We start from the raw sequence: 25,960 nt of genomic DNA, 5'->3' as shown, positions 1-25,960 counted from the left end.
GGCTGCAGTGAGCTGTATTTGCACCAGTGCACTCCAGCCTGGGTGACAAAGTGAGACCCTGTCTCAAAAAAAAAAAAAAGAAATTAAAAAAAAAAGATAAGAAAAAAAGAATAAAATTCTAAAATAGATGGAATATTTATAATCAGAATAAAGATTTTTTTAACTTAAAAAAATTAAACTTTTTATTTTTCCAATTTTTAGAGATGGGGTCTTGCTCTGTCCCCCAGGCTGGAGTAGAGTGGCATGATTATAGCTCACTGCAGCCTCCAATTCCTGGACTCCAGTGATCCTCTAGTCTCAGCCTCCTGAGTAGCTGGGACTATATGTACATACCACCATGCTCAGTTAACTTAAAAAATGAAAAATTTTTTTGAGATAATTGTAAATTCACATTCAGTGAATCTTACAACCAAGTACAGTTGTAAGAAATAATAAAAAGAGATCCTATGTGTCTTTTGCCCAGTTTCCTCCATGGGTAACATGCTACACAATTATATTATAGTATCACAAGTAGGATATTGATGTTTAAATCAATTTTATTTTTTACTTATTTTTCTTTCTTATTTTTTTGTAGTGACAGAGTCTTGCCTTGTTGCCCAGGCTGGTCTCGAATTACTGGGCTCAAGCAATCCTTCCACCTTGCCCTCCCAAAGTACTGGGATTACAGGCGTGAGCCACCATGCCCAGCCCCAAAAGTTATTTTTTTTTTGATGTTATTTTTTTTGAGATGAAGTCTTGCTCCGTCACCCAGGCTGGCATGTAGTGGCATGATCTTGGCTCACTGCAACCTCTGCCTCCTGGGTTCAAGTGATTCTTCTGCCTCAGCCTCCTGGGTAGCTGGGAGTACAGGCACCTGCCACCAAGCCTAGTTAATTTTCGTATTTTTTTTTAGTAGAGGTGGGGTTTCATCATATTGGCCAGGCTGGTCTCCTGACCTTGTGATCTGCCCGCCTCAGCCTCCCAAAGTGCTGGGATTATAGGTGTGAGCCACCACACCTGACCATAAAAGTTATTTTTAAAAAGAAAAGTTTTAGGCCAGGCGTGGTGGCTCACGCCTGTAATCCTAGCACTTTGGGAGGCTGAGGTGGGCAGATCACGAGGTCAGGAGATCGAGACCATCCTGACTAATACGGTGAAACCCTGTCTCTACTAAAAATACAAAAAATTAGCCGGGTGTGGTGGCGGGCACCTGTAGTCCCAGCTACTCGGGAGGCTGAGGCAGGAGAATGGCGTGAACCTGAGAGGCGGAGCTTGCAGTGAGCCAAGATTGTGCCACTGCACTCCAGCCTGGGCAACAGAGCAAGACTCTGTCTCAAAAAAAAAAAAAAAAAAAAAGAAATTTTAAGAGAATAATTTGAATGTTCCTAGCATAAAGAAAAGACAATATTGAAGGAGATGGGATATCTCAATTACTCTGATTTGATTTTTACACATGATATCAATGTATTGAAACATCATCTGTACCTTGAAAATATGTACATCTATTATATACATACGAATATGAAACTTGAACATAAAAATCAGCCCTCCTTCCCTTTTACTCTCCTAAGAGAAAAGTGAATATTAGGGGCTGTCAACAGTAATTTACATGTCAGTGCAAATTGGACCACTTTTTTCTTTTTTCTGGGGAAAGGCTCACCTAAGGGATGACAGGCAGGGTACAGCTTGATAAGAACAAAAAGGCACAGATTCAGTGCACTGGGAGTTCAGAGAATTGTCACTTACTTTGTAATTTGTGTATGGAGTAGACTGAAGCTAACAGCAGCAGCTCATCAGAAGTGTGGGAGTTGACTGTATCCCCAAATACCCATAAGCAGTAACCATAATGAACTCCCTAGGCCAGTGTCACTAGTTTCATGCAGCCATACACATCCCTGTCCCCTCTCCCATGCTGCCGCCCCTCTACAAGGCAGTCTCATGCACCAGGTGCTCTGTGGGACCTGTCATGCACATAGCCAGGGTCCTGCATTCACGTCCCTCCCCCACATGCAGACAGGACCAAGTGTAATTGTCCAGATCTGACAGCATTTGCAAGTGTCCAGTTCACAACAGACAGTCCTTGCCCAGCTAGCCGACAACAGAGGAGACGATGACATTAAGCATAACACACATCCACACACTCTGACTCTTCAGGAAGGATCATCCACTCCCTACCCGAGAACACAAAGGAGTGACAGGAGATAAAGAAGGAGGGAAGGAGAAGGAAGGAAGAAGGAACTGGAAAGATGAGCAGAGGAGGCCTGGGTGTGTGAGGTCTCGCCTCTGAATCGGAGGTGGAGCACACCATGCGCCACCGTTTCCTGCATGCACACACAACTAGACCACATGCACGCAGACCGCTGCTTGGCCTGCCTGAGGGACAAACCCCACTCTAAAGTGACTGTAGCCAGTCACTCTCCTCCAATAGATCTCAGGGAGCCTCATGGGTCACTGTTCTTCCACCGCTCGACGGGGCCTCCACGTGGCCACTGCTCCTGTGTAACATGCACACGAGGTTGCTGTGGGTGAGTGTCATAGGGTCCCAGGGTACAGGGGACACCCACACCACCTCTTTCCAGCCCTGGGTCCTAAAAACATGGCACTACCTTGTTAGTTCACAGGAACTCTTCCCTGACGTGATGGCTTTGGAAGCAGCTGAACTCAGGGACTCATCTTTGGAGCAGGACTGTACCCTGAGGGCAGGGGGTGCTTTCTGAGAACCTGGGAGGACCCCTTGAACCACACAAGTGGAAGTCATTCAATATCTGCTAGCCTCAACAGCCCCTTCTGAAGACAGCAAAAGAAAGGGCCAGGTCCCTGGGTGCGTGGAGGCAGGACCTGGGACTCGTGGACCCGCTTGCACTTCTGGCTTCTGAGAGAGCTCTGGGGTGGGGGTCATGGATAAAAGGCTCTTTCTTTGGACAAATGTTTGCTTTCCACTTTCCCCCACCCTCTCACTTCACATTCTCCACCTGAGTCTCATGGGTGGCCTCGAAAAGGCCTTTCCAGCCGCCTCGGTTGAGCAGGGAGGAGCTCTGCATTCTTGGGGCAATTAGGGTGAACCCATCCCACCTGCAGGCTAGTTCCAGAACATTCATGGGAGGCCAGGCCCAGAGGCCCCAGGCACAAGTCTCCCTCTTGGTCACTTTCCAAATGGGGTTCTTTTCCAGCCAGCAGCAGCCTGTTTCCAGGCAAGTGGAAATGGGGGCTCTAGGACTGCAGCCAAGATACTGTCTTGCTGCCAACTACAGCCCCTGACTGGGGGCCGCATCAGGCAGGCTGGTGGCCTCCTCTGTCTTCTGCTCCTTTCGAAATGAGACAGGCTACTACATGTGAAGCATCTAGGATCCATATGCCACACACATCGCAGGTGACCACGTGAGCAGCACACACTCCTCAGCATCCACACTGACACACACGCCCTCATGTGAGCAATCACCCCTCTTCAAGCCCACCATCCAGATGCCCACACAGACCCCTGCTGACAGAGACAAACCCACCATATACAAACAGAGCAAAGTGCACAGCAGAGTGGCCCCTGGCCGGAGAAGGGCCCAGGCAGCACTCACCGAGAGGAGGTGAAGAGAGACCCATTAACTCCTCCAAATGTGGACAGGGCAACAGAAATGGGCATGATCCAGGCCATGACTCCTAGGAGCTTCTCTCCAAAAGTCTGGGAGAGGAAACAAGGAGATAAGCAAAGAAGGAGAGGTTACCACTCCCCAACCCCTTAGCTCCCACTTCACTCTGGGAAACCATTTCTCCCATCTCCACCTTTGTAATTCTCTCTGGCCAAGTTCCTTAAGAGCCCCCACCCTCTCAAGGGTGGACCCCCTACACAGGGGGTTAATGCATGTTTTAGGCTAATTAACTGAAGAAGGTAGTACACAGTGGTAATAGTAATAATGAACTAACACTATTCTTGTTTTATGGATGAGGAAGTGAGTCACATAGTGATTAAGTAGCTTGCCTAAGATCACACACCCAGCAAGCGGAGGGACCAGCATTGGAAGCCAGGTGGTGTGATCCAGGCCTGACATACATTATGTGATTTCTCCAGCACAGGGAAGGGCATGGGCTTGTCAGGAAGATCTGTCAGGCAGATCCAGGCTCAAATCCTTGCCCTCCAGCTAGGAGCTGTGAGATCTTGAGCAAAGTTTATGATTTTTGAGCTTCTGTTTCCCAACTGCAAAATAGGGATTAATCCAGAATCACAGGGTGAGAATTTCTCAATTCATCAAAACAGATGAGTTGGGGGTAAAATTATAAGAATGAGCCCCTCCTTAGTCTGAGAAAGAAAAGGCTGTGAAGCTATAGACGAATCTTCATGTATTCAAGGACTATACAACGCAGGGGACCAGCCTTTTCTATATTCCCTGAGCTAGGTTTACAGCACATTACTGAGGAGAGATTGTTCAGAATAGAAGGCTGTTGGTCATAAGAACAGGCTGCCCCAGGAAACGGGAGGACCTCTTTCTTTACGGTGTTTTGAGATAAGGCCAGTGAAGAGACTGGCAGGGTGGGTGGTGGCCCAGCCTGATGCCAGGCGAGGGAGCAAGGTGCCTCCCAGGTCCTTCTTAGAGGTCAAGGATCCCAACCCCTTGCACCAGTATGGTCTCTTTCCCCAAAGAGCACACCTGACTTCTGCTTCTGGATATGAAGGCAGAGAGAAATGGCATGTCTTGTGCAAGATTATGTCTTTCTGAGGAGGGGCCTGTCTGCTTCATACCACTCTCACATTTAGAGCTTAAAGTGCCCAAGATTAAGAGTTGGCAAACTTTCTCTGTAAAGGGCCAGGTAGTAAATGTCTTATAGCTTCTTAGCCATGCGGTCTCTGTGGCAATGACTCAGTTCTGCCATTGTAGCTGTTCTAGGTACAACCCAGCCACCAGTTTGCTCCTGGGCATTTAAAGATACCCCAGCCAATGACATATGTGGTTTCTGTCCTGAGAACTTGGGGGTGATTTCCACTTCCACAAGGCCATGGATCAGGGAAAAGTGAGCAGGGCTACAGCAGGCAAGTCTATGTCCACATTCCTCATATGAGAGACTGGGACTTTCATTTCTTACCACAGCAACGGCGTTGGATGCCAGCAGCTCCTGGGGGGACATTGCAGTGACATAAGCGACATTGGCAAAGACATACACAAATGTGACCAGTGGGATGGAGATGAAGATGGCTCTGGGAAGGTTCCTGTAGAGGGAGAGGAGGTGAGGGGAAGGGCTGGCACCCGGGACGCCAGACTTGCCATGGAGTCCAGGGAGTGTCTTCTGTCTTTCTGCATGTGCTTAGCCTTGCAGACTTCTGTGCGGCTTCCTTTCCCTGGGAGGTGGACTTTGCCTCAATATGGGCAGGATAATTTAAAGGAAAAGAGGCTGAGCGTGGTGGTTCACACCTGTTATCCCAGCCCTTTGTGAGGCCAAGGAGGGAGGATCGTTTGAGCCCAGGAGTTCGAGGCCATCCCTGGCAACATAGCAAGACCTCTTTTTTACAAATTAAAAAATTAACTGGGCATGGTGGCATGTGCCTGTAGTCCCAGCTACTCAGGAGGCTGAGGTGGGAGGCTTGCTTGAGCCCAGGAGATTGAGGCTACAGTGAGCTATGATTGTACCACTGGACTCCAGCCTGGATGACAGAGTGAGACCCTGTCTCTAAAAACAAAACAAAAGAAAAAATAAGTTAAAAAAATGAAGGCAATAAAACAACTCAGGTTGGAAATCTGCTCCACACCTGTTGATCTTGACCTGGATCTCCACAATGCACCTTTTCCCCCTGCCTCAAGACACCAAGACTGGCCTGTCCTGAAACAAGCAAGATTCCCAGAAGCCTCTCAGGGCACAGTTCGTTGTCTAAGGCAGTGGTGTTAATGCAGTACAGTTTTCAGCTTCTAATCAGGTCTGGGAAAGTCACTGGATCCTTTTCTCCTCCTGGTGGGGTGAACGGCAAATGGTTTAATGCCTGGGAAATGAACTACAACTTCAGGATAGATCAAATCACAGTCCGAATGGGGCTGAGGAAGGCGAGGTGGGCAATGTACACCTGCTCCCTCTTTCCAGCAGCAGGTGCTGTGGCCCTTCAAGGGAGAGGGAATAGCCGGGCTCTTTCAACTCACTTGTAGGGATCAACAAGTTCCTCAGTCACATAATTCAGAAAGTTCCAGCCTCCATAGGCAAAGGAGCCCTGAAGGAAAGCCAGTGCGACGAGGCCGATGTCAGGTTCCTGGAAATTCTCAAATGCATTCTTTGGCTCCAGCCAGAAGTATTCTCCTGTGGACACATGCAACAGGAGGCTGCTCAGTGAGACAAGTCAGGAGCCCAGCAACCCCTGGCCTGCCCTGGCCCACCTCTCACCCCTCCGTGTGGCAATGACACCAACTCTGTCTTGTCTCCAGTGAACCCAACATATTGGATACATGGGGATAAAGGGAGCAGGAAAATTCAGGTCCAGGGCTTCCGAGGCCCTGGAAACTGGGAGTCCAAATGAGGGTTTAGGTTCAAGGCACAGTTCTGAATGCTCATTCTATAAAAGGTAAAGTTATTTAAAAGGAAAGGACATGGTAAATTGGGCTTTGGAAATACAGGATTGGAGTCATTGGTAATCTCCTGACCACTTTCTCTGATATCTAAGTTTCTACATTTTCATGAAGAAAGCATCCAGGGTTGGGCACAGTGGCTCAGGCCTATAATCCAAACAATTTGGGAGGTCAAGGCAGAAGGAATGCTTGAGGCCAGAAGTTTGAGACCAGCCTGGGCAACATAGCGAGACTCCCATCTCCACCACTAATTAAAAAAATTAGCTAGGTGTGGTGGTGTATGCCTATAGTCTCACCTATTTGAGAGGCTAAGGTGGGAGGATCACTTGAGCCCAGGAGTTTAAGGCTGCAGTGAGCAGGAGAATCACTTGAACCTGGGAGGTGGAGGTTGCAGTGAGCTGAGATCGCGCCACTGCACTCCAGCCTGGGTGACAGAGCAAGACCCTATCTCCAAAAAAGAAAAAAACAAAAACAAGCAAGCATCCAGAACAACAAACACTCAAACGTGAGTTTCCATAATGCTATATTAGTTCAAGCTTGTTTTGCTGCTTGCTTTGTTGATATCCTCCTATCTGTTTCTGAGATGTGTGTTTGGTCTCTCTTTTCTTTTTTTGAGATGGAGTCTTGCTCTGTCACCCAGGCTGGAGTGCAGTGGCATGATCTCAGCTCACTGCAACCTCCACCTCCCAGGTTCTAAGTGATTCTCCTGCTTCGGTCTCCCGAGTAGCTGGAGTTACAGGCATGTGCCACCATGCCTGGCTAATTTTTTTGTATTTTTAGTAGAGACAGGGTTTCATCACGTTGGCCAGGCTGGTCTTGAACTCCTGACCTCAAGTGATGTGCCTGCATTGACCTCCCAAAGTGCTGGGATTACAGGCGTGAGCCACCATGCCTTGCCGTCTCTCTTTTCAAGATTCCCCAAGGACAGGAATTTTTTTAGCAAAGAGCTGTTTAAACTGCCTTCCCAGCCCCTAGTACAGTGTGCTGCAGACTGTGGGCCCTTGGAATCGTCTGCTGACTGGCTAAAATTTCAATGAGATAGAGAGTAATTGATCATATGTTACTTATTCATCTGCAGTTTAGCATTGGGACAGGAAATAAGGAGATTAGGGTGACCAGGAGAAAGAACTGAGGCCAGTTTAGGAGGGACTCACTATTTTTGACAAGATAGCGCAGCGATTTCCTTAAGTCTAAATGCCTGAAAGCAATATATAACCTGTTAAAGAACTTAATCCAACTGTTTAAAACAATCAGACATATTATATAGCAGAAAATTATGTTTCCTGGAGTAGAAATCCAGGCTGCCCACACTGCCTTCAGGGCTTGTGGGAAGTTTCCCTGTTTGTCACCTGACCTTCTCCATGAGGCAGTGATACTGGGCAGAGCCTCACGGTGCCATGGGTCCCATGGAAACCAAATACAGCCTCAGGCTTGGAAAGGGCCAAATCCAGTGGGGAATGTTGGCAGGGGTCCCGGGAATGCAGAGCTCTCTCTCTCAGAGATTATAAGTAATTTTGAAACATAAAATACCTTTTTCTGTCCTCCACTTTAAGATGTGGACAAGATTCAACAGAAGAGGCAGGGAGCTTCCCTGGGGTTGGGGGAAAAAGACAATAGGAATCTAGAGATCTGGGGTTTTTGTTTGTTTGTTTGTTTTTGAGACAAGTTCTTTCTCAGTCAGGCTGGAGTGCAGTGGCACAATCATAGCTCACTACAGCCTCAAATTCCTGGGCTCACGTGATCCTCCCACCTTAGCCTCCAGAGTAAACGAGACCACAGCCATGCATCACCATGCCCCGCTAATTTTTAAGATTTTTTGTAGAGATGGGATCTCACTATGCTGCTCAGACTAGTCTCAAACTCCTGGGCTCAAGTGATCCTCCTGCCTCATCCTTCCTAAGTGCTGGGATTACAGATGTGAGCGACCACACTTGGCGGATATGTGGGGTCTTTACCTAGCTGTGCTAGAGCCTTGAGGTAAGCATGGGAGAGGTGACCTTTGCAGCCTAAGGGGAGTATTCCCTACCCCCAACCACCTCGGGGAAAATGGTTTATCCTTCCCTTTTGTCAAGCAAGGGAAGAAGAAGAGAAGTCACTCAAGGCTAGAACTGGGGAAATCTCAGGGTGTGCATACCTTCAAAGCTGGGCTGAGAGGGTGTGTATATGCAAAGGGAGGAAAGGTGGGCAGCACCTGTTGTTCCTGTGATACTCACCTTTGCATATCTGTACAATCCCCATGATGATAATCAGGGCCAAGGCCAGGAGCTTCCCAGCTGTGAAGATGTCTTGAACCCGGGTGGCCCACCGCACACTGGAACAGTTGACCCATGTGAGGAGTACTGAAATGAAAGACCCCCAAACAGACCTTCAGAGGCTGTATCTGGCTGCATGATGCCCAAGGCACACAAGCAGAAGTGCTCCCTCGTCCTGATGATGAGATTGTAATAGGTGAGCCAGATACCCAGCAAGCTCAACCCCAGGGACCAGGGACTATGGCTAGGTTAATGGGTTACAAATGAGGATTACATGTCCCAAATTAGAGCTTGGGAACAGCATGCCCTGCTGAGGGCTGGAAGCCAGAAGTAGGCATGGAAGTATAGGCACTGGCTTTGGGGGTAAAATCATATCTGATCAGGGCACAAGTATGGGCTTTGTCTTCAAGTTATTATTTGTGCAAGGGGAGCTGTGAGCAGCTGGTGGGATTCAGGAAGTCACCTTCCTAAGCCTGATTTTGGGGTAACAGAGGCTTAGGGGAATCTTCTGTTACTTAGGCTTATTGAGATATAATCTACATCTTACTAAAACTCACTTTTTTTTTTTTTTTTTTTTTTTTTGAGACAGAGTCTCGCTCTGTCGCCCGGGCTGGAGTGCCGTGGCCGGATCTCAGCTCACTGCAAGCTCCGCCTCCCGGGTTTACGCCATTCTCCTGCCTCAGCCTCCCGAGTAGCTGGGACTACAGGCGCCTGCCACCTCGCCCGGCTAGTTTTTTGTATTTTTTAGTAGAGACGGGGTTTCACAGTGTTAGCCAGGATGGTCTTGATCTCCTGACCTCGTGATCTGCCCGTCTCGGCCTCCCAAAGTGCTGGGATTACAGGCTTGAGCCACCGCACCCGGCCAAAACTCACCTTTTTTAAGTGTACAGTTTGATGAGATTTGACAAATGCATTGAATGGCTTAATCACTTCAACACTTCGTATGTAGAACATTCCCGACACTCTAAAAAGTTTCCTTATGCATCATGCTCCTTTGTAGTCAGTGAGGCAAATCTTCTTACCCTACCTCTACAAGCATTACTTTGACTTCTATCCCTATAGCTTTGTCTTTTTCAAAATGTCATGTAAATGGAATCATACACTATGTGGTCTTCTGTGTTTGACTTCTTTCACTTAACATAATGCTTTCGAGATCTACTCATGTTGTTGCACATATTACAATTTGTTCCTTTTTATTGCCAGATAGCATTCTATGATGTAAAGGTATCTGTTTGTTTTTCCATAGACATTTGGGTTGCTCACAGCGTGGGACTATTATGAAGAGTTGTGACAAATACTTGCGTAGATGTCTTTTTTCTTTTTGTGGATCGTAGAGATCTTTGAGTGGGGTTTCCATTGCTCTTGAGTAAATCACCAGGAATGAGATTCTGGGCCATAGGGTAAATGTGTTTAACTTTATAAGAAACTACCAAACTTGTCTTCCACAGTGGCTGTCTCATTTTGCATTCCCACTGTCATGTCGGAGTTCCTGTTGCTCTACATCTTTCCCAGCATTTGGTATTGTCAGTTTTTGCTAATGGGCGTGTAGTTGTATTTCATTACGGTTTTGATTTGCATTTCCCTAATGACTAATGATGTTGAGCAACTTTTCATGTGCTTATTTGCCATCCATTTACAAATCTTCTTTGGTGGCATGGGGAGTTGTAATTCTCTACAAAAAATTTTAAAAATAAGCTGGGTGGTGTGGCAGCTCTGACTTCACTTGAATGGCTGATCAAATTTTATCAGTATCTTATTCTTAAATGGTACTTCTACTTTCCAAGCATTTCCCAACCTTACTTGATGCTGAGAAGGTTAGGGTAGGATGGTCCTGACATTACCCGTCTGTAACCTTCCTTCGTGCACCGTCTCCACCTGGCAAATCCCTTCTCCTCTTTCAAGATCCAGCTTAAATGTCACCTGTTCTATGAATCTTTATAATTCAGCATGTTATTTATTCCTAACAACATGCCTGCAAGAGAAGATATATCAGCTGTGTTTTGTACACGAGGAACAAAGTTTGTTCCTTCTTTCCAGAACAATCCCATACCACTTTGTTTATATCTAATATTGGGATGTATTTCTTTTTTCTTTTCTTTTCTTTTTTTTTTTTTTGAGACAGAGTCTCACTCTTTCGCCCAGGCTGGAGTGCAGTGGCGCAATCTCGGCTCACTGCAAGTTCCACCTCCCGGGTTCACGCCATTCTGCTGCCTCAGCTGGGATGCCACCACATCCAGCTAATTTTTTGTATTTTTAGTAGAGACAGGATTTCACCGTGTTAGCCAGAATGGTCTCAATCTGCTGACCTCATGATCCTCGGCCTCCCAAAGTGCTGGGATTACAGGCATGAGCCACCGTGCTCAGCCGGGATGTATTTCTTTGTATCAAAATGACCTGCTTCTGGCCTGGCGCGGTGGCTCACGCTAGTAATCCTAGCACTTTGGGAGGTCAAGGTGGGTGGATCATGAGGTCAGGAGTTCGAGACCAGCCTGGCCAACATAGTGAAATCCCATCTCTACTAAAAATAAAAAAATTAGCTGGGCATGGTGGCAAGTGCCTGTAATCCCAGCTACTCGGGAGGCTGAGGCAGGAGAATCACTTGTACCTGGGAGACGGAGGTTGCAGTGGGCCAAGATTGTGCCACTGCACTCCAGTGTGGGCGACACAGCTAGACTACATTTTTTTTTTTAAGACACCAAGGGTAAGTAAATGTTTTCATGTTTTTAAATCTCAGGACATATCATTGGTGCCTGCAAATAGTAGGTGCTCAGCAAGTATTTAATAAAAGAATTTTAAAATATCACAATTCATTAGCCTTCCAATATCATCTCGGTCTACACGTTCCACAATGCACATCAACCTCTTCTGCTCCCCAAGAACCTCATCAAAAGGAGACACAATCCCTAGTTGGCTTCACATTGCCAAAGGGCAACAGGAAACTTGACTTTAAGAGTAGAAGCTCCTGACTCCTCATGGAAGAGCTATTATCCAAGATGATGTCATATAAGGAGAAGCAAAACATGTTGTCAGAGGAAGGATTTTAAGTGCCCAAGCAGGGAGAACACTTTGTAATACTCGAATGTTCCAGATGGACTGACATCCTGATAAATACACATTTGGTTTGTCTTACTCAATTCAATAAGGATTTCAGGATCATGTGCCTGGTGACAAGCCAACCTAGGTCACTCTAAACAACTGGGTCTGTGATCTCAGCTTCTTCCCTGGGCCCCGAGGCATGCAAGGTACAAGGCTGGGCCCCTTCACCCAGGAATTCAGGCAGACACAGCAGTAACTCAAGGATAAAGGAGATTGAAAAAAGGAAGGAAGGAAGATTAGGAAACAAACCCCATGAGCCTCAGGGATAGGTAAGGATTACACAATAAGGAACCAGATCTTGATCTCAGGGAAGAAAATCCTTCTCCAAGGGGAGGAGAGGGCAGGAGGGGGAAGTGACAGAAAGTACTTGAGGAAAACAAGGGCAAAGCGGGACAACTCAAAGAAATCCCTCCTCCCCCAAGCAGACCACCTCCCTGTTGTGCTGGAAAAGAAAACATGAAATCATCTCTTTACAAGATGGACCTTACTGAGTCACACAGAAAGACACCTTTAAACTGTCAGCTCTGTGGTCTTCCTGGGGTGACAGAGATAGGGATGCTTTGTCAAATAACCTATCTGTGGCTATCTTCTGTCTTGCCTAACCTTATCTCCATCACTTCCCAAGAACCCAGCCCTTGACTAATATTTAACCTTTCACCTTCACAATAATCTTTCAGAAACAAAAAGAAATTCGGAGAATGAGGTGGGGATAGGCAGATTGCCTGTGACACCTAATCTCCTTGGAACAATGGCTGCAGGCCCCAGATCTGGCCCTTCACCCTGCAGTTGGGTGATCACACCATGTGACTGAGGGGAAAGATGGTATCAGTCTCCTGGTACCACAAGACAACTTCCCTCACAGCAGGCTGAAACCTGAGCCTCCATCCAGAGAGGACAGGTCAGTGGGTGCTTGCCAAGTTCCTGCCCTGCTTAGGAGCCCTGCTGCTGGCTAGCTACTGCCTGGCACTTGTCTGTTGCTGACGATGAAATTCTAGAACCCTCTCTTCTCGGCTAGACCCTGAATTCTGCATGCCTGAGATACAGTGGCCTCAGGGAAGCTACATGTAGATGAGGATCATTGGCCACAGCAGCTTTGAAATGTGAGGGGCTTTTCATCTATCCATCCATCCATCCATCCATCCATCCATCCATCCATCCATCACAGATCCATTCGCCCATCCACCCATCTAGCCATCCATCATCCATGCATCCATCCACCCACCCGTCTATCCATCCATCATCCATCCACCTACCCACCCATCCAACCATCCATCATCTATCCATCCATCCACTCATCCACTCATCCGTCATTCATGCAGGGCCTACATGTACTAGGCATTCTAGTTGGTGGGGAGGTAATTGATAAGACACAAGTCCCTGCCTTTAGGAAGTTGGCAATGTAACAGGGATGACAGGTGAAGAGATGGCCACAAAACAATGAGGTGATGGCAAAGTTATTCGCAGCAGCTAGTGGGCATCTATGAGGAACCCCTAACTCAGCCCAGGGGAATCAGAGATGCCTCCTTTAGGAGGAAGAGACCCTGGCAACATGGAGAAATTTATAATCCTGGTCCAGCTGGACAAAATAAAAAGTCATAAGACTCTGGTTCTTGTCCACTGTAATCTAGTTGTGGGAGTGGTTGCTGCTTCTTTAGAGGCCCTCATGGAATTCCAGGCTTGTATATATATATTTGGGCATTTCCTCCCCTCTTTCTTCCTTGCTTCCTGGGTAAAAAATAAGATGACAAACTATTAAGAAGACAAGAGTTCAAGAATATGCTTAAGTCAGGGGCGGGTTACTTCATCCATCCAGTTTGAAATACTCAACATCAAGGTGACAGAAGAGATACAAAGAATGAGTCAGGCAGGAGGAGGAAAATTCAGATTCTAGCAATCTGGAACTCTGCCCAGAGTCCAGGGCCTCCCAGCTGCCAAGTAGGAGAGATGGGCTCAATGCTTTCTGCAGGACTGGCAGAGGGATTCAGAGTCCTTGCTGCCGACCTGTAACTGGCTTGCCCACTGTGGAGGGCTGGGCTCCCTGCAGAGAAGGTGCCCTCAGCCCCAGCCCAGCTCTGACCCCAGACTTTGATCTCCAGGAATTACAGAAGTCTCTCCTTTACTTCCTCCCCTTGGCAATGACAGCAGATCTCTTTGTATTGGGGGCAGTTGAAGGTAGAATTATGACCATCCAAGATATCAACATTCTAATCCCTGAGATTTGTGACTATGTTATTTTAAATGACAAAAGGAACTTTGCAAATGTGATTAAGTTAAGGATTTTTTTTGGAGATGGAGTTTCGCTCTTGTTGCCCAGGCTGGAGTGCAATGGTGCGGTCTCGGCTCACTGCAACCTCCGCCTCCCATGTTAAAACGATTTTCCTGCCTCAGCCTCCCAAGTAGCTGGGATTACAGGTGTCTGCCACCACACCTGGCTAATTTTTGTATTTTTGGTAGAGACGGATTTCACCATGTTGGCCAGGCTGGTCTCGAACTCCTGAGCTCAGGTGATCTACCCACCTTGGCCTCCCAAAGTGCTGGAATTACAGGCCTGAGCCACCACGCCCAGCCATGTTAAGGATCTTGAGATGGGGAGATTATCCTGGATTATCCAAAGGGCCCAATGTTGTCACAGGAGTCCTTACAAGCGGGAGGTAAGAGGGTCAGAGTTACAAAAAGACATGTGATCATGCAACCATCAGACAGAGAGAAAGAGAGACTTGAAGATGCTATGCTGCTGGCTTTGAAGATGAAAGATGGGGCCATGAGCCAAAGAATGCAGGAGGTCCCTAGAAGCTAGAAAAGGCAAGGAATTCTCCCTAGAGCCTCTAGAAGAAATTCAGGCCTGCTGACCCCAGAGTTTAGGACTTCTGACTTCCAGGACTAAGATAGTACATTTGGCCGGGTGCAGTGGCTTACGCCTGTAATCCCAGGACTTTGGGAGGCTGAGGCGGGTGGATCACGAGGTCAGGAGATCAAGACCATCCTGGCTAACACGGTGAAACTCCGTCTCTACTAAAAATACAAAAAATTAGCCGGGCATGGTGGTGGGCACCTGTAGTCCCAGCTACTTGGGAGGCTGAGGTAGAAGAATGGCGTGAACCCAGAGGCGGAGCTTGCAGTGAGCGGAGATCAGGCCACTGCACTCCAGCCTGGGTGACAGAGCGAGACTCCGCCTCAAAAAAAAAAAAAAAAAAAAGGCCGGGCGCGGTGGCTCAAGCCTGTAATCCCAGCACTTTGGGAGGCCAAGACGGGCGGATCATGAGGTCAGGAGATCGAGACCATCCTGGCTAATACGGTGAAACCCCGTCTCTACCAAAAAATACAAAAAACTAGCCGGGCGACGAGGCGGGCGCCTGTAGTCCCAGCTACTCGGGAGGCTGAGACAGGAGAATGGCGTGAACCCAGGAGGCGGAGCTTGCAGTGAGCTGAGAGCCGGCCACTGCACTCCAGCCTGGGCAGCAGAGCAAGACTCCGTCTCGAAAAAAAAAAAAAAAAAAAAAAGATAGTACATTTGCATAGTTTTAAACCACTAAGTTTGTGGTTACTTGTAACAGTACCAATAGGAAATGGATACCAGACAGACATTATGCAGAAAGACCAGACAGCAGGGACATACCCTTAAAGAGAAAAGCTTTTAAACAGCAGCCAGGCAACACATACCAGGAGCCCAAAGGAGTGTCTGTCCACAGGCCTTGCAGGACACCAGATGGAGGGAAGGGATGTTGTTCTCTAGAAGTGGGTAGTGAAGGTGAGATCACCAGTGTGCTCACCTGGTTAGCAAAGTTCCACACCACATAGCTACTTCCCACTTCTTCCAGCTTCCCAACCCTAGCTGGGATCCCACAGCTAAAGTGTTCCTATTTCCTCTTCCTCCATTTGGTAATTCAATACAGTAGCAAACAGCCTTGTCTTGTAACTCTAGCAGTGTTGTTTTTTCTCTTTCCTTTTAGAGAAATCCAGGGCAAAAGACACGATATCCCTTCTTCATCTAATTCAGGTTCTCCTTCAGTCTCCCCTGTATTCCTTACAACTTCAGGCCCACCCACACAACCCAGATATACACACAAACACTGGCCCAAGAATCACAAACTTCTTGCAAGGCGAGTGGAGTGCCAGAATGTTCACAGACATGAATCCTTTATTTCCTGCCCCCATGATTTTGTTGGTCTCCTTATTTTACTGGCCAGAAGCCACAATCAAAGGCCACAAAAGAAGTCAAGATAGAAAGCCAAGAGATTATTATCCCAAGAGTCCCGAGTCTGAGTACACTGTTCACGTCGGAGGGGACACAGTGGCCACACCGTGTACTGTCCTGTGGTAGACAACACCAAAACACACCTTGGCAGAGCTTGCTCTATATCCTTCCAGGCTGAGTCAACCCACTTTTAACCCTAAATTAATACACAGTCATGTGCTACATAATGACATTCTGGGCAACAACAGACTACTTATACCTTAGTGGCCCTGTAGGATTCGAAGACCATGTTTTTACTGTATCTTTTCTCTATTAGATATGTTTAATGAACAAATACAACTGCCTACAGTGCTCAGTACAGTAACATGCCGTACAGGTTCGTAGACTAGGAACAACAAGCTACACCATGTAGCCTAGGTGTGTAGTAGGCTATGCATCTAGTTTCATGTCAGTACAGTCTATGATGTTTGCATAATGACTAAATTATCTAAGGATACCTTTCTCAGACTGTATCCTTATCATTAAGCAATGCGTGACAGTATTATAGACTATAGGTAAAAGAAACAATTTAAAATTAATTTCTTCAGTGCATTTTGAAATAGAACACCAATGAATCATTAGCATAAATAAATCAATCTGCATTTAGAAGGTTTTAAGGATGGATTGGGGAGTTGTGGAGCTGGTTTTAAGTCCCTGCAATCATTCCAGAGGTGAGGCTGTGACTTTATCACTCTTCCCCTCAACTCTACCTAGCAGCACCTGGGAAGTGAAGGATGATGTGGGTTTCTGGAGTCTTTTCTGGGTGTGGAACAAGCGAGCAGAGCTCAGAGGAGTTTGTGTAAGGTGTGAAGTGGTAAGAATGGGGAGGAAGATCACCAGCAGCATGAAAGATAGAAGCAGAGACGGCTCTTTCAGAGGGACCCGGCAGGTCTGAATCCGAGAATCACAGAACTTTTGAACTTGAAGAACTCAGTGGCCGTGGTGCCTTTGCCAGCTTAGTCACGTACTCTCAGTTAACCTCTTTGAACCTCCCTTTTCTCCAGGTAAAATCTAAGGTCCATTTGAACAGTGTGACAATACTCTGTATCCTGTGTATTGTTGCATACATTTTTTTTTTTTTTTTTTTGAGATGGAGTCTCGCTCTGTCACCCAGGCTGGAGTGCAGTGGCACGATCTTGGCTCACTGCAAGCTCTGCCTCCCGAGTAGATGGGACTACAGGTGCCTGCCACCACGCCTGGCTAATTTTTTGTATTTTTAGTAGAGACAGAGTTTCACTGTGGTTAGCCAGGATGGTCTCGATCTCCTGACCTCGTGATCTGCCCACCTCAGCCTCCCAAAATGCTGGGATTACAGGCATGAGCCACTACGTCTGGCCTGTTGCATAAAATGTTAAATGGTTATTTTTATTGTTTATCTTAAGAAACTGTAGACTAAGAAAGTCAAAAAGAGCATGTGATTTGCTCAGGATCATGCTGACACTCAGAGGCAAAGCAGAGTGGCGGGGAATGGGAATGGTTTGGAAGATTTTAGAGAGCATATCATGCATCAGACCACATTGTACATCGTGCCCCTGATCCTTCTCAATTTCTAATCTGTTCCATCTTTTTCTCAGGAGGATGCTCCTCCACAAATGACCTGCCCTGGGGTCCTTCAACCCAGCTGTCTGGAAGTTGGAAGTGGGTCACAGGTACAGGCTGTGGGGCTGGGGAGCACCGGCCAAGCACTGGACCAGGAGCCCAGATGGTCAAACATGTTCCTGTGCCTCAGTTTCCACAAGTGATGAAAATACCACCAGATCTTATAAGTCACGTGCCTCTGTCTGCTAGGGAGGAACACCCTGCAGAAAGCTGAAGAGCTGCGTGGTTGCTGCCCGTGCTGCCCCACTCCTCAGGCACCAAAGAGACTGTCTGCTGCCAGCAGTGTGCACACAGCCACAAACAATCCCCTGGTGGCCGGAGTGGCCTTGAGGTCCTGTCTGGCACACAGTAGGTGCTAAGCTTACTGAATGGAAATGACAGACAGATACATCTACACAGAAAATTCAGGGAGAGTGCACATAGAAGCCATTGTGCTGCTCTAGGGAGTAAATATCAGGTTTAATATGTCATGGGATGGCCCATGAAGCAAGGCAAGTGCCCCGGATGCCAGACAGAATTGTGGGGAGAGGGTACATATTGTGGCTGTCTCTCCTTCCTCTAAGAAAGCTCACAAAGTACAACCAGGCACAGTTACTCACACCTGTAATCCCAGTGACAGTAGAGGCTGAGGTGGGAGGATCAATTGAGGCCAGAAGTTTGAAGTTTCAGGCCAGCCTGGGCAACACAGCAAGATCCTGTCTCTTAAAAAATAACAGAAAATTTGCCAGATATGGTGACATGTACCTGTAGTCCCAGCTACAATGGAGGCTGGGGTGGGAGGATCACTTGAGCCCAGGAATTCAAGGCTGCAGTAAGCTGTGATTATGCCATTGCACTGGCCTGGGTAACCCTGTCTCTTTAAAAAAAGAAAAAGAAAAAAGCTTGCTGGGCACGGTGGCTCACACCTGTAATCCCAGCACTTTGGGAGGCTGAGGTGGGTAAATCACTTGAGGTCAGGAGTTCAAGACCAGCCTGGCCAATATAGCAAAACCCTGTCTCTATTAAAAACACAAAAATTTGCTGGGTGTGGCAGTGCATGCCTGTAATGCCAGCTACTCGGGAGGCTGAGAATTGCTTGAACCTGGGAGGCAGAGGTTGCAGTGAGCCAAGATTGCGCCACCGCACTCCAGCCTCGGTGACAAAGACTCTATCTCAAACAAAACAAAACAAAACAAAAACAAAGAAAAAAAAAGCTCACTAAGAGTACACGTTATTCCCAGAGAGAGACTACTTGATAACTGTTTTCTTTTTTTGAGATGGGGTCTCATTCTGTCACCCAGGCTGGAGTGCAGTGGCCTGATGTTGGCAAACTACAATCTCTGCCTCCCAGGCTCAAGCAATCCTCCCACCTCAGCCTCCCGAGTAGCTGGGACCACAGGTATGTGCCACTCCACCCAGCTAATTTTTTGTATTTTTGGTAGAGACAGGGTTTCCCCATGTTGCCCAGGCTCGTCTTGAACTCCTGAGCTCTAGCAATCTGCCCACTTTGGCCTCTCGAAGTGCTGGGATTACAGGCATGAGCCACCGTTGTTTTCTTTTTTTTGAGACAGGGTCTTACTCTGTCACCCAGGCTGCAGTGCAGTGGCATGATGATGGCTCACTGTAGTCTCAACCTCCCCAGACTCAGATGATCCTCCCACCTCAGCCTCCTGAGTAGCTGAGACTACAGGTATGTGCCACCAGGCCCAGCTAATTTTTGTATTTTTTGTAGAGACGGGGTTTTGCCAGGTTGCCCAGGCTGGTCTAGAACTCCTGGGCTCAAGTGAGTCACCTGCCTTGGCCTCCCAAAGTGCTGGGATTACAGGTGTGAGCCACCACACCCGGCGATGACTGTTTTCAAGTGCTTCCTTGCTTTGGCTACAGGACTCTGGCTTCTCATTGAGCTGGGCCAGCAGGGGTTCATCTTGTGCCTTCCTCAAGGAGCCAATGAACATTCCCACATGGATCCCTGAACTAATCTCATTTCTTCTACTAAGCCAGCTGCCACTCGATGAACCACACTATTCTGGTCTGACAGGGTAAAGATTGGGATAGGGCCATCTGGATACGGGGCTGGATTGGTTGTTATAAGGACAGTGCTAAGAAGAATGAACTAGTTGGGACTCTCCTTGTAGCCAACTCTTGGCCCTAGAGGTAAATATTTGAAGCCTGCACCCTACCACCCAAGGCTTGTTTCCAGCCTCATAGGTGATCAGAGGCAGGAATGACCTTAGAAACCCAGAACCTCATTTTATTTTATTTTTCTTTTACAGATGGTGTCTCATTCTGTTGCCCAGGCTGAAGTGCAATGGCATGATCATAGCTCATTGCAGCTTCCAAGTCCTGGGCTCAAGCGATCTGCCTGACTCAGCTTCCCCAAGTGCTAGAATTACAGGTGTGAGCCTCCATGCCGGCCACAGAACCTCATTTTATATGTGAGTGAATTTAGACCCCGGCTAATTCACAGTAAAGACCAGACTGGGACAGCCCGATTCCCAGGTGCTTGTTCTGCTTCTGCCCAGCCTTTCTTCATCATACACACATCACTCTGCTTTCCCTTGGACACTCCCACATCATCTCTCCTCCTGCTTGGGTCAGTGGTACCCATGGTCACTACTGCCAGTGCCACTTGGGACTCTGGATCTGTCACCAAGTCCAGCCTGGACTGCTTTCTGGGCAGCAGGAAGAAAGATGCCAATATGGCAAAAGGGGAAGACTTTGACAGTTATGCCTCAGAAACCAAGAAAGGTGCATCCTTTGCTCCCAGGGCTTTAGCAAGTCATTTCCCACAGGGATCTCCACCTTGGGTCCCCTCCCACCAGCCCCCTTATCAATGTCACCGTCACATGTTCCCTCCAGACTCCCGGAACTCCATGTGGATTTCTCGGTTTTGCTGGCTTGCACCTTTCTCAGGAGTGGGTTGGACTGGCTTGGAAAGGCTTGGTTTTCCTTTAACATTTCCAGAACCAGGCCTCTCCTTCTCGTCTGTTCAGATAAGTGAAAACAGGCAGTAGAAAGGGGGAAAAATGTCCAGACTTGCCAAAGTCCACAAAGACAGATGGTGAAGAAGAGAGGGAAAGAGCACAAGAAACCACAGGGCGGGAGGGAGCAAGCGGAGGACAATGCAGATGAGTGGGAGAGAAAGAGGGCTTGAGAGGAGCACAACAGAGAGAGGCCAGGACTGAAAACAGCAAGATGGAATGTACTAAGCAGACGGCTGCTGACAAAGGAAGCAGTGACGCCACTCTGTAGAAATCAGAACGCCCTGTTCCTCTCCAATCCTGCAAAACAGGCACCTTTTCGGATGGAGCTCCCCAGCCCTCTGAAACGCCATAAATTTCACCTGGGTCATGGCCTGCCAGAGGGTTGGCTTCTCAGCCTCACCTTTTGCTGGGGCGTGCACTTCTCTGCCTTCTGCCACGCTCTGGCCAGCTCCCACAGACTCCCTCCCCTCCAGCTGGAGCAACAGGGGTGAGGCATGTCCCTCCCAGCAGCGCTCTGGGTCTGGGTGCCCAGGCTGGAGGTTGGAGCCGCAGGGAAGCCGGGCCTGCGGGGGCGTGGGTGTGGCTACGCTTGGCTCTGTGATTGGTTGCACCAGGCTCCTTGGCCACCTCCCCCGCTTGGGAAGGAACTGAGCACGTGTTTCTAATTGTGGAAAAGCCGCTTCGTTTCCAGATCTAGGATCTAGGAGGTAAGCAGTGCCGGCTGCCAAAAGGCACTGACAGGCAAAGAAAACACGGAGGCCTGTTTGACCTCTAACGCACACAACCCAAGGCTCTGATAAGGTTCCAGTTCTGCCCACGCAGGTCACACGGAACAGTCTTTCCTCGTCAAAGACCCAGAGAGGCCTGGAGGTGTGGGGGAGTGGCGAGACTTGGATCCAGCTGCACAGAATCCTCCTAGAATCCTTCTCTATTCCCCGCTAACCCCCACCTCAGGGCCAAGACATTTTTCATAGCGGGTGAGGAGCCACATTATAAAGTCTTTCGGCACCTTGATTATTGTACATGTAATATAACTTGTCTGATGAAGTTATACATATAACTTGACTGGTGAAAGACAAAAACGTTAAAAAAAAAAAAAAAACACAAAAAGCCACACAACAGCAACCAAAAAAAAAAAAATCAAAGCAGCCCTTCCTCATAAACTGCGCTTTGATCCCAGCTTCTATAAAGTGCACAGTGGGGAGTGTGGTTTTGAAACAGATCTTGCCTATCGCACTATAGTAACATTTCCCCTTCTCCAGCCCTTTTCATCTCGAAGCGCTTAAAATGTTTTAGAAATCTCGGAACCCCCTCCAAAGGAGAGGAGGTGCTCTGAGCCTTCCGGAAGGGCCTCTCTCTTCCAAGGACACACCAGCAGAGGAGGGGAGGAGGGTGCCGAGAAGCTGTGAGGGCTGTGAGTGCTCCTGGAGGCACACAGCTTTTACCAAACACTTCCAGCTAAGCTCCTGCCCATACTGCCCCATCCCCTCCCCTCCTCCCTTCGTGGCTCTGTCTTCCCCTTCCTTCTTACCCTGTTAGCTCCTGTGCCAGCTGCTGGAGCTGGAGTTTCTGCTGAATCACCACCCAGTACTTAGCTCAGCCAAGAGGCAGGAATACCCAGCTCAGCATTTTCCAAGAGCTGAGTAGTTCTCTCTTCAGCATGAGCTAAACATGGCTCCTCAGCTGGCCTGAGTCGGGGAGAAGCGAAAAACTGAAGACACCAGGAAATCCAGGGGTGGCCTGCCATGCCACGGTGGGGAACCCTATTTTAATCCTACTCATTACTTTTTCAGCCTGGACCTTAAAAATTGCTCTCACACCCCAATTCTCAAGGCTGATGTCCCCCAGATGCGGAGCAAGGTGGATGAGAATGGGTTCTGTTGAGTCTGCACTGAGCCCAGGAAGGCTAGCCTGACCCTCCATCATATTTCAGTCTTGGAAGACAGGGTATGGATCCTGTGAGGTTTAGTTGGTTCTTGGACCAGAAGGCTTGTAGGCTCTGTTGGTGTTCACTAAATTCTATAAACCTGGACCCAGGCTGCAAAATTCTCCCAAAATGGTTCGGTTATAACCCAATTCCAATGGTAGCTCGTACTTAAACTTGCTAAACTCTTTTTTCTTTTCTTTTCTTTTCTTTTTTTTTTTTTTTGAGATGGAGTTTCGCTCTTGTTGCCCAGGCTGGAGTGCAATGGCGCGATCTCGGCTCACTGCAACCTCTGCCTCCCGGGTTCAAGCAGTTCTCCTGCCTCAGCCTCCCGAGTAGCTGGGATTACAGGCATGTGCCACCACGTCCAGCTAATTTTGTATTTTTAGTAGAGACGAGGTTTCTCCATGTTGGCCAGGCTGGTCTTGAATTGCCGACCTCAGGTGATCCGCCAGCCTCGGCCTCCCAAAGTGCTGGGATTACAGGGGCGAGCCACTGCGCCTGGACTTTGTTCTTTTTTTAATATGGAATGCTTCGCGAATTTGCATGTCATCTGTACATGGGGCCATGCTAATCTTCTCTGTACTGCTCCAATTTTAGTATATGTGCTGCTAAAGTGAGCACAACTTGCTGAACTCTTGTAACAGAGATGCCCTTTCTTCTTTCCCCCAAAGCTGCAAGTACCACTGGGCCTCAGTCCCGTAAGCCTTCTGATTTTATGTTCTTAGGTATGTAATATAAATTTGGTGTGTCACATTAATCCTTAAAAGTTTACCAGACATAGGGCCGGGCACGGTGGCTCACGCCTGTAATCCCAGCACTTTGGGAGGCCGAGGCAGGTGGATCACCTGAGGTCCAGAGTTCGAGACCAGCCTGACCAACATGGAGAAACCCTGTCTCTACTAAAAATACAAAAAAATTAGCTGGGCATGGTGGCGCATGCCTGTAATCTCAGCTACTCAGGAGGCTGAGGCAGGAGAATTGCTTGAACCCGGGAGGCGGAGGTTGCGGTGAGCCAAGATCGTGTCATTGCACTCCAGCCTGGGCAACAAGAGCAAAACTCGATCTCAAAAAAAAAAGTTTACCAGACACAATTAGTGGGTGACTCTATTTAAATCATGGGCCCTGGCTGCTCTGAGAAAAACAAAGTGATCCTTGACAGTCAGCAACAAAAGGCCAGAGGAGAATTTAAGTTTCTGGCTGGTACAAGAAAGTAGGCAAATCTTTACCATACCTGGTGGAAGCTGAACTCCAAAAGAGTTTCCTGTTTCAGGAAACCTCAGTCCCATTCACTATTCTCCCAATCAGAAGTAGACGTATTCCCAAAAACAAGCCCCTCATTCCCCACTTTCCAGGGTGTGGGCTGTGTAGGCACACACACTCTCTAAACAGCAGAACTTCGGTCTGAGAGTAAAAGCTGAAGAGCAGAAGAGACACTATGGGAGTCAGGAAAGAGGAGGTGATCTGGGAGAGCAGTTGAAGCACATTGAAATGAAGAAGACTGACTTCTCAGGTAGCTTACTTACTCTGGCATTATAGATATAGAGTCCAAAAGCACAGGGGATGCTTCCTCAAGTCCCAGCAACAGATTTTAAGTGTTGAAGAGTGAGTAAAAAGGGTGACAAAGACAGAGGGGTCAACTTGACTAGTCTGAACCACACCAATTCAGACAATATGACAATATGTACAGACAATACGAACCAGTGTTGTCCCTGATTTACTTCACCTGTATCCCCAACAAGACCATGCAGTCCTTGACTCCTTCAACCTTAATCACTACCAATTTCACCTTCTAAATGCCAAAAGCATCTACTTTTCTCTACTCCCACTGCCCCAAGATGCACATGACGGTCATCTCTAACCTGAATCCCTACAACCGCATTGTAATCGTCTTTTCTTGCCTCTGATTTATTCCCCTCACCAATCCATCCTTTAGCCTTGCAGCATGACTCTCCTAAGATACAAATATGATCATGTCGGTCTTCTGTTTGAAACCCTTCAAACCTCATTCCTCCTAGGGGAGAGCCCAATCTCTTTATGGCCCATGAGGCCTTTCGTGATGGGGTCCTTGCTTCTATTATACATTTCTTGCCTCCTAGTCTATGGTGTGGCTATACTGAACAACCTTTAGTTCCCACAAACAGCTGTGATTTTTCCTGTCCTCAGACCTTGACACATGTTAATTCGTTCTGCTAGAACATTCTCCCCACCCCATTCTACTGACCCTCCCCCCATGCTGAACATTGCCTGACTATTTCCAACTGGTCTTTCAGCCTCAATTTACTTGTCACTTTCTCTAAGAGTTTCTTCAACCCCAGTCCCATCTTTACTTTTCTTGCAGGAGCTGCCTGGATGCTGTCCTCTTGGGGAACTGGAACTCCAGTTTGAACTGGAGTTCCCTGTATACTTGTCAGGAACATCCACTGGACTGTGAGTTCCTTAGTACAAGAGCTAAGTATCCCCATGCCTGCCACAGTGCCTAGAGCAGAACAGACACTCAAATATTTAATAATGTATGACTGATTCTGTATTACCTGCGGCATCACTAGAGGACACACAGGTGGCTGCAGTATAATCCGTGTTAAGAAAGAAGACTAAATCTGCTGCTGCTGCTTCACACGAGAATGAGAGTCTTTTTTTTTTTTTTTTTTTTTTTTTTTTTTTTTTGAGGCGGAGTCTCGCTCTGTCACCCAGACTGGAGTGCAGTGGCGCAATCTCGGCTCACTGCAAGCTCCGCCTCCCGGGTTCACGCCATTCTCCTGCCTCAGCCTCCCGAGTAGCTGGGACTACAGGCGCCCGCCACCTCGCCCGGCTAGTTTTTTGTATTTTTAGTAGAGACGGGGTTTCACCATGTTAGCCAGGATGGTCTCGATCTCCTGACCTCGTGATCCACCCGTCTCGGCCTCCCAAAGTGCTGGGATTACAGGCTTGAGCCACCGCGCCCGGCCGAGAATGAGAGTCTTTTGGTTCATTGTTGTCTCCTCTGTGCCAAGAACAGTAACTAGCCCATCATGGGCACTTGATAAATGTTTGTTGAAAGAATGAAGTGTAGCATTTATATAATATTTCCCAAGAGTCCTAATCCCTTTCTAAGTTATACTGCTCTAGAGCAGGCAGAATTTTGAGCAGGATCCTGGAAGTACTACCCTGGGGAAGATTCTAACCAGAGACCTGCTCAGCACCCCTCGGGGCTCTAGGGAGGACATGGAAGGCAAACATAGAACACATTTTTTTTTTTTTTTTTGAGACAGTCTAGCTCTGTTGCCCAGGCTGGACTGCAGCGGCACAATCTCGGCTCACTGCAACCTCCGTCTCCTGGGTTCAAGCGATTCTTCTACCTCAGTCTCCTGAGTAGCTGGGACTACAGGTGCGCACCACTG

General features: G+C 47.8%; 1 protein-coding gene and 1 non-coding gene across 4 annotated transcripts in view; both read right to left on the bottom strand.

Annotated features, from left to right (window-relative positions):
* SLC7A8 (solute carrier family 7 member 8) overlaps positions 1–25,960 on the bottom strand; it is a 62,571-nt gene that overhangs the window by 9,101 nt on the left and 27,510 nt on the right. The window contains exons 1-5 of one of the 3 annotated variants that reach the window (XM_010378397.2): positions 21,057–21,226; positions 8,726–8,851; positions 6,093–6,246; positions 5,050–5,173; positions 3,549–3,652 (exon numbers count right to left, since the gene is read on the bottom strand). In XM_010378397.2, coding sequence (XP_010376699.1) covers positions 3,549–3,652; positions 5,050–5,173; positions 6,093–6,246; positions 8,726–8,750 — 407 coding nt within the window. In that variant the 5' untranslated portion in view covers positions 8,751–8,851; positions 21,057–21,226. Of the gene's footprint in view, positions 1–3,548; positions 3,653–5,049; positions 5,174–6,092; positions 6,247–8,725; positions 8,852–20,512; positions 20,532–21,056; positions 21,227–25,960 lie in introns of those variants that run through there. The other 2 variants (XM_030929702.1, XM_010378396.2) reach the window with 2 other exon arrangements.
* On the bottom strand, positions 23,099–23,204 carry LOC115897800. The gene has a single exon (XR_004057594.1). It is a non-coding gene; the product is annotated as a U6 spliceosomal RNA (small nuclear RNA).

Source organism: Rhinopithecus roxellana, chromosome 5 (assembly GCF_007565055.1).
Source record: "Rhinopithecus roxellana isolate Shanxi Qingling chromosome 5, ASM756505v1, whole genome shotgun sequence".
NCBI classification, from domain to species: Eukaryota; Metazoa; Chordata; class Mammalia; order Primates; family Cercopithecidae; genus Rhinopithecus; species Rhinopithecus roxellana.
Note: the sequence above shows the minus strand (reverse complement) of the source record. Positions and strands in the feature narration are given on the sequence as shown.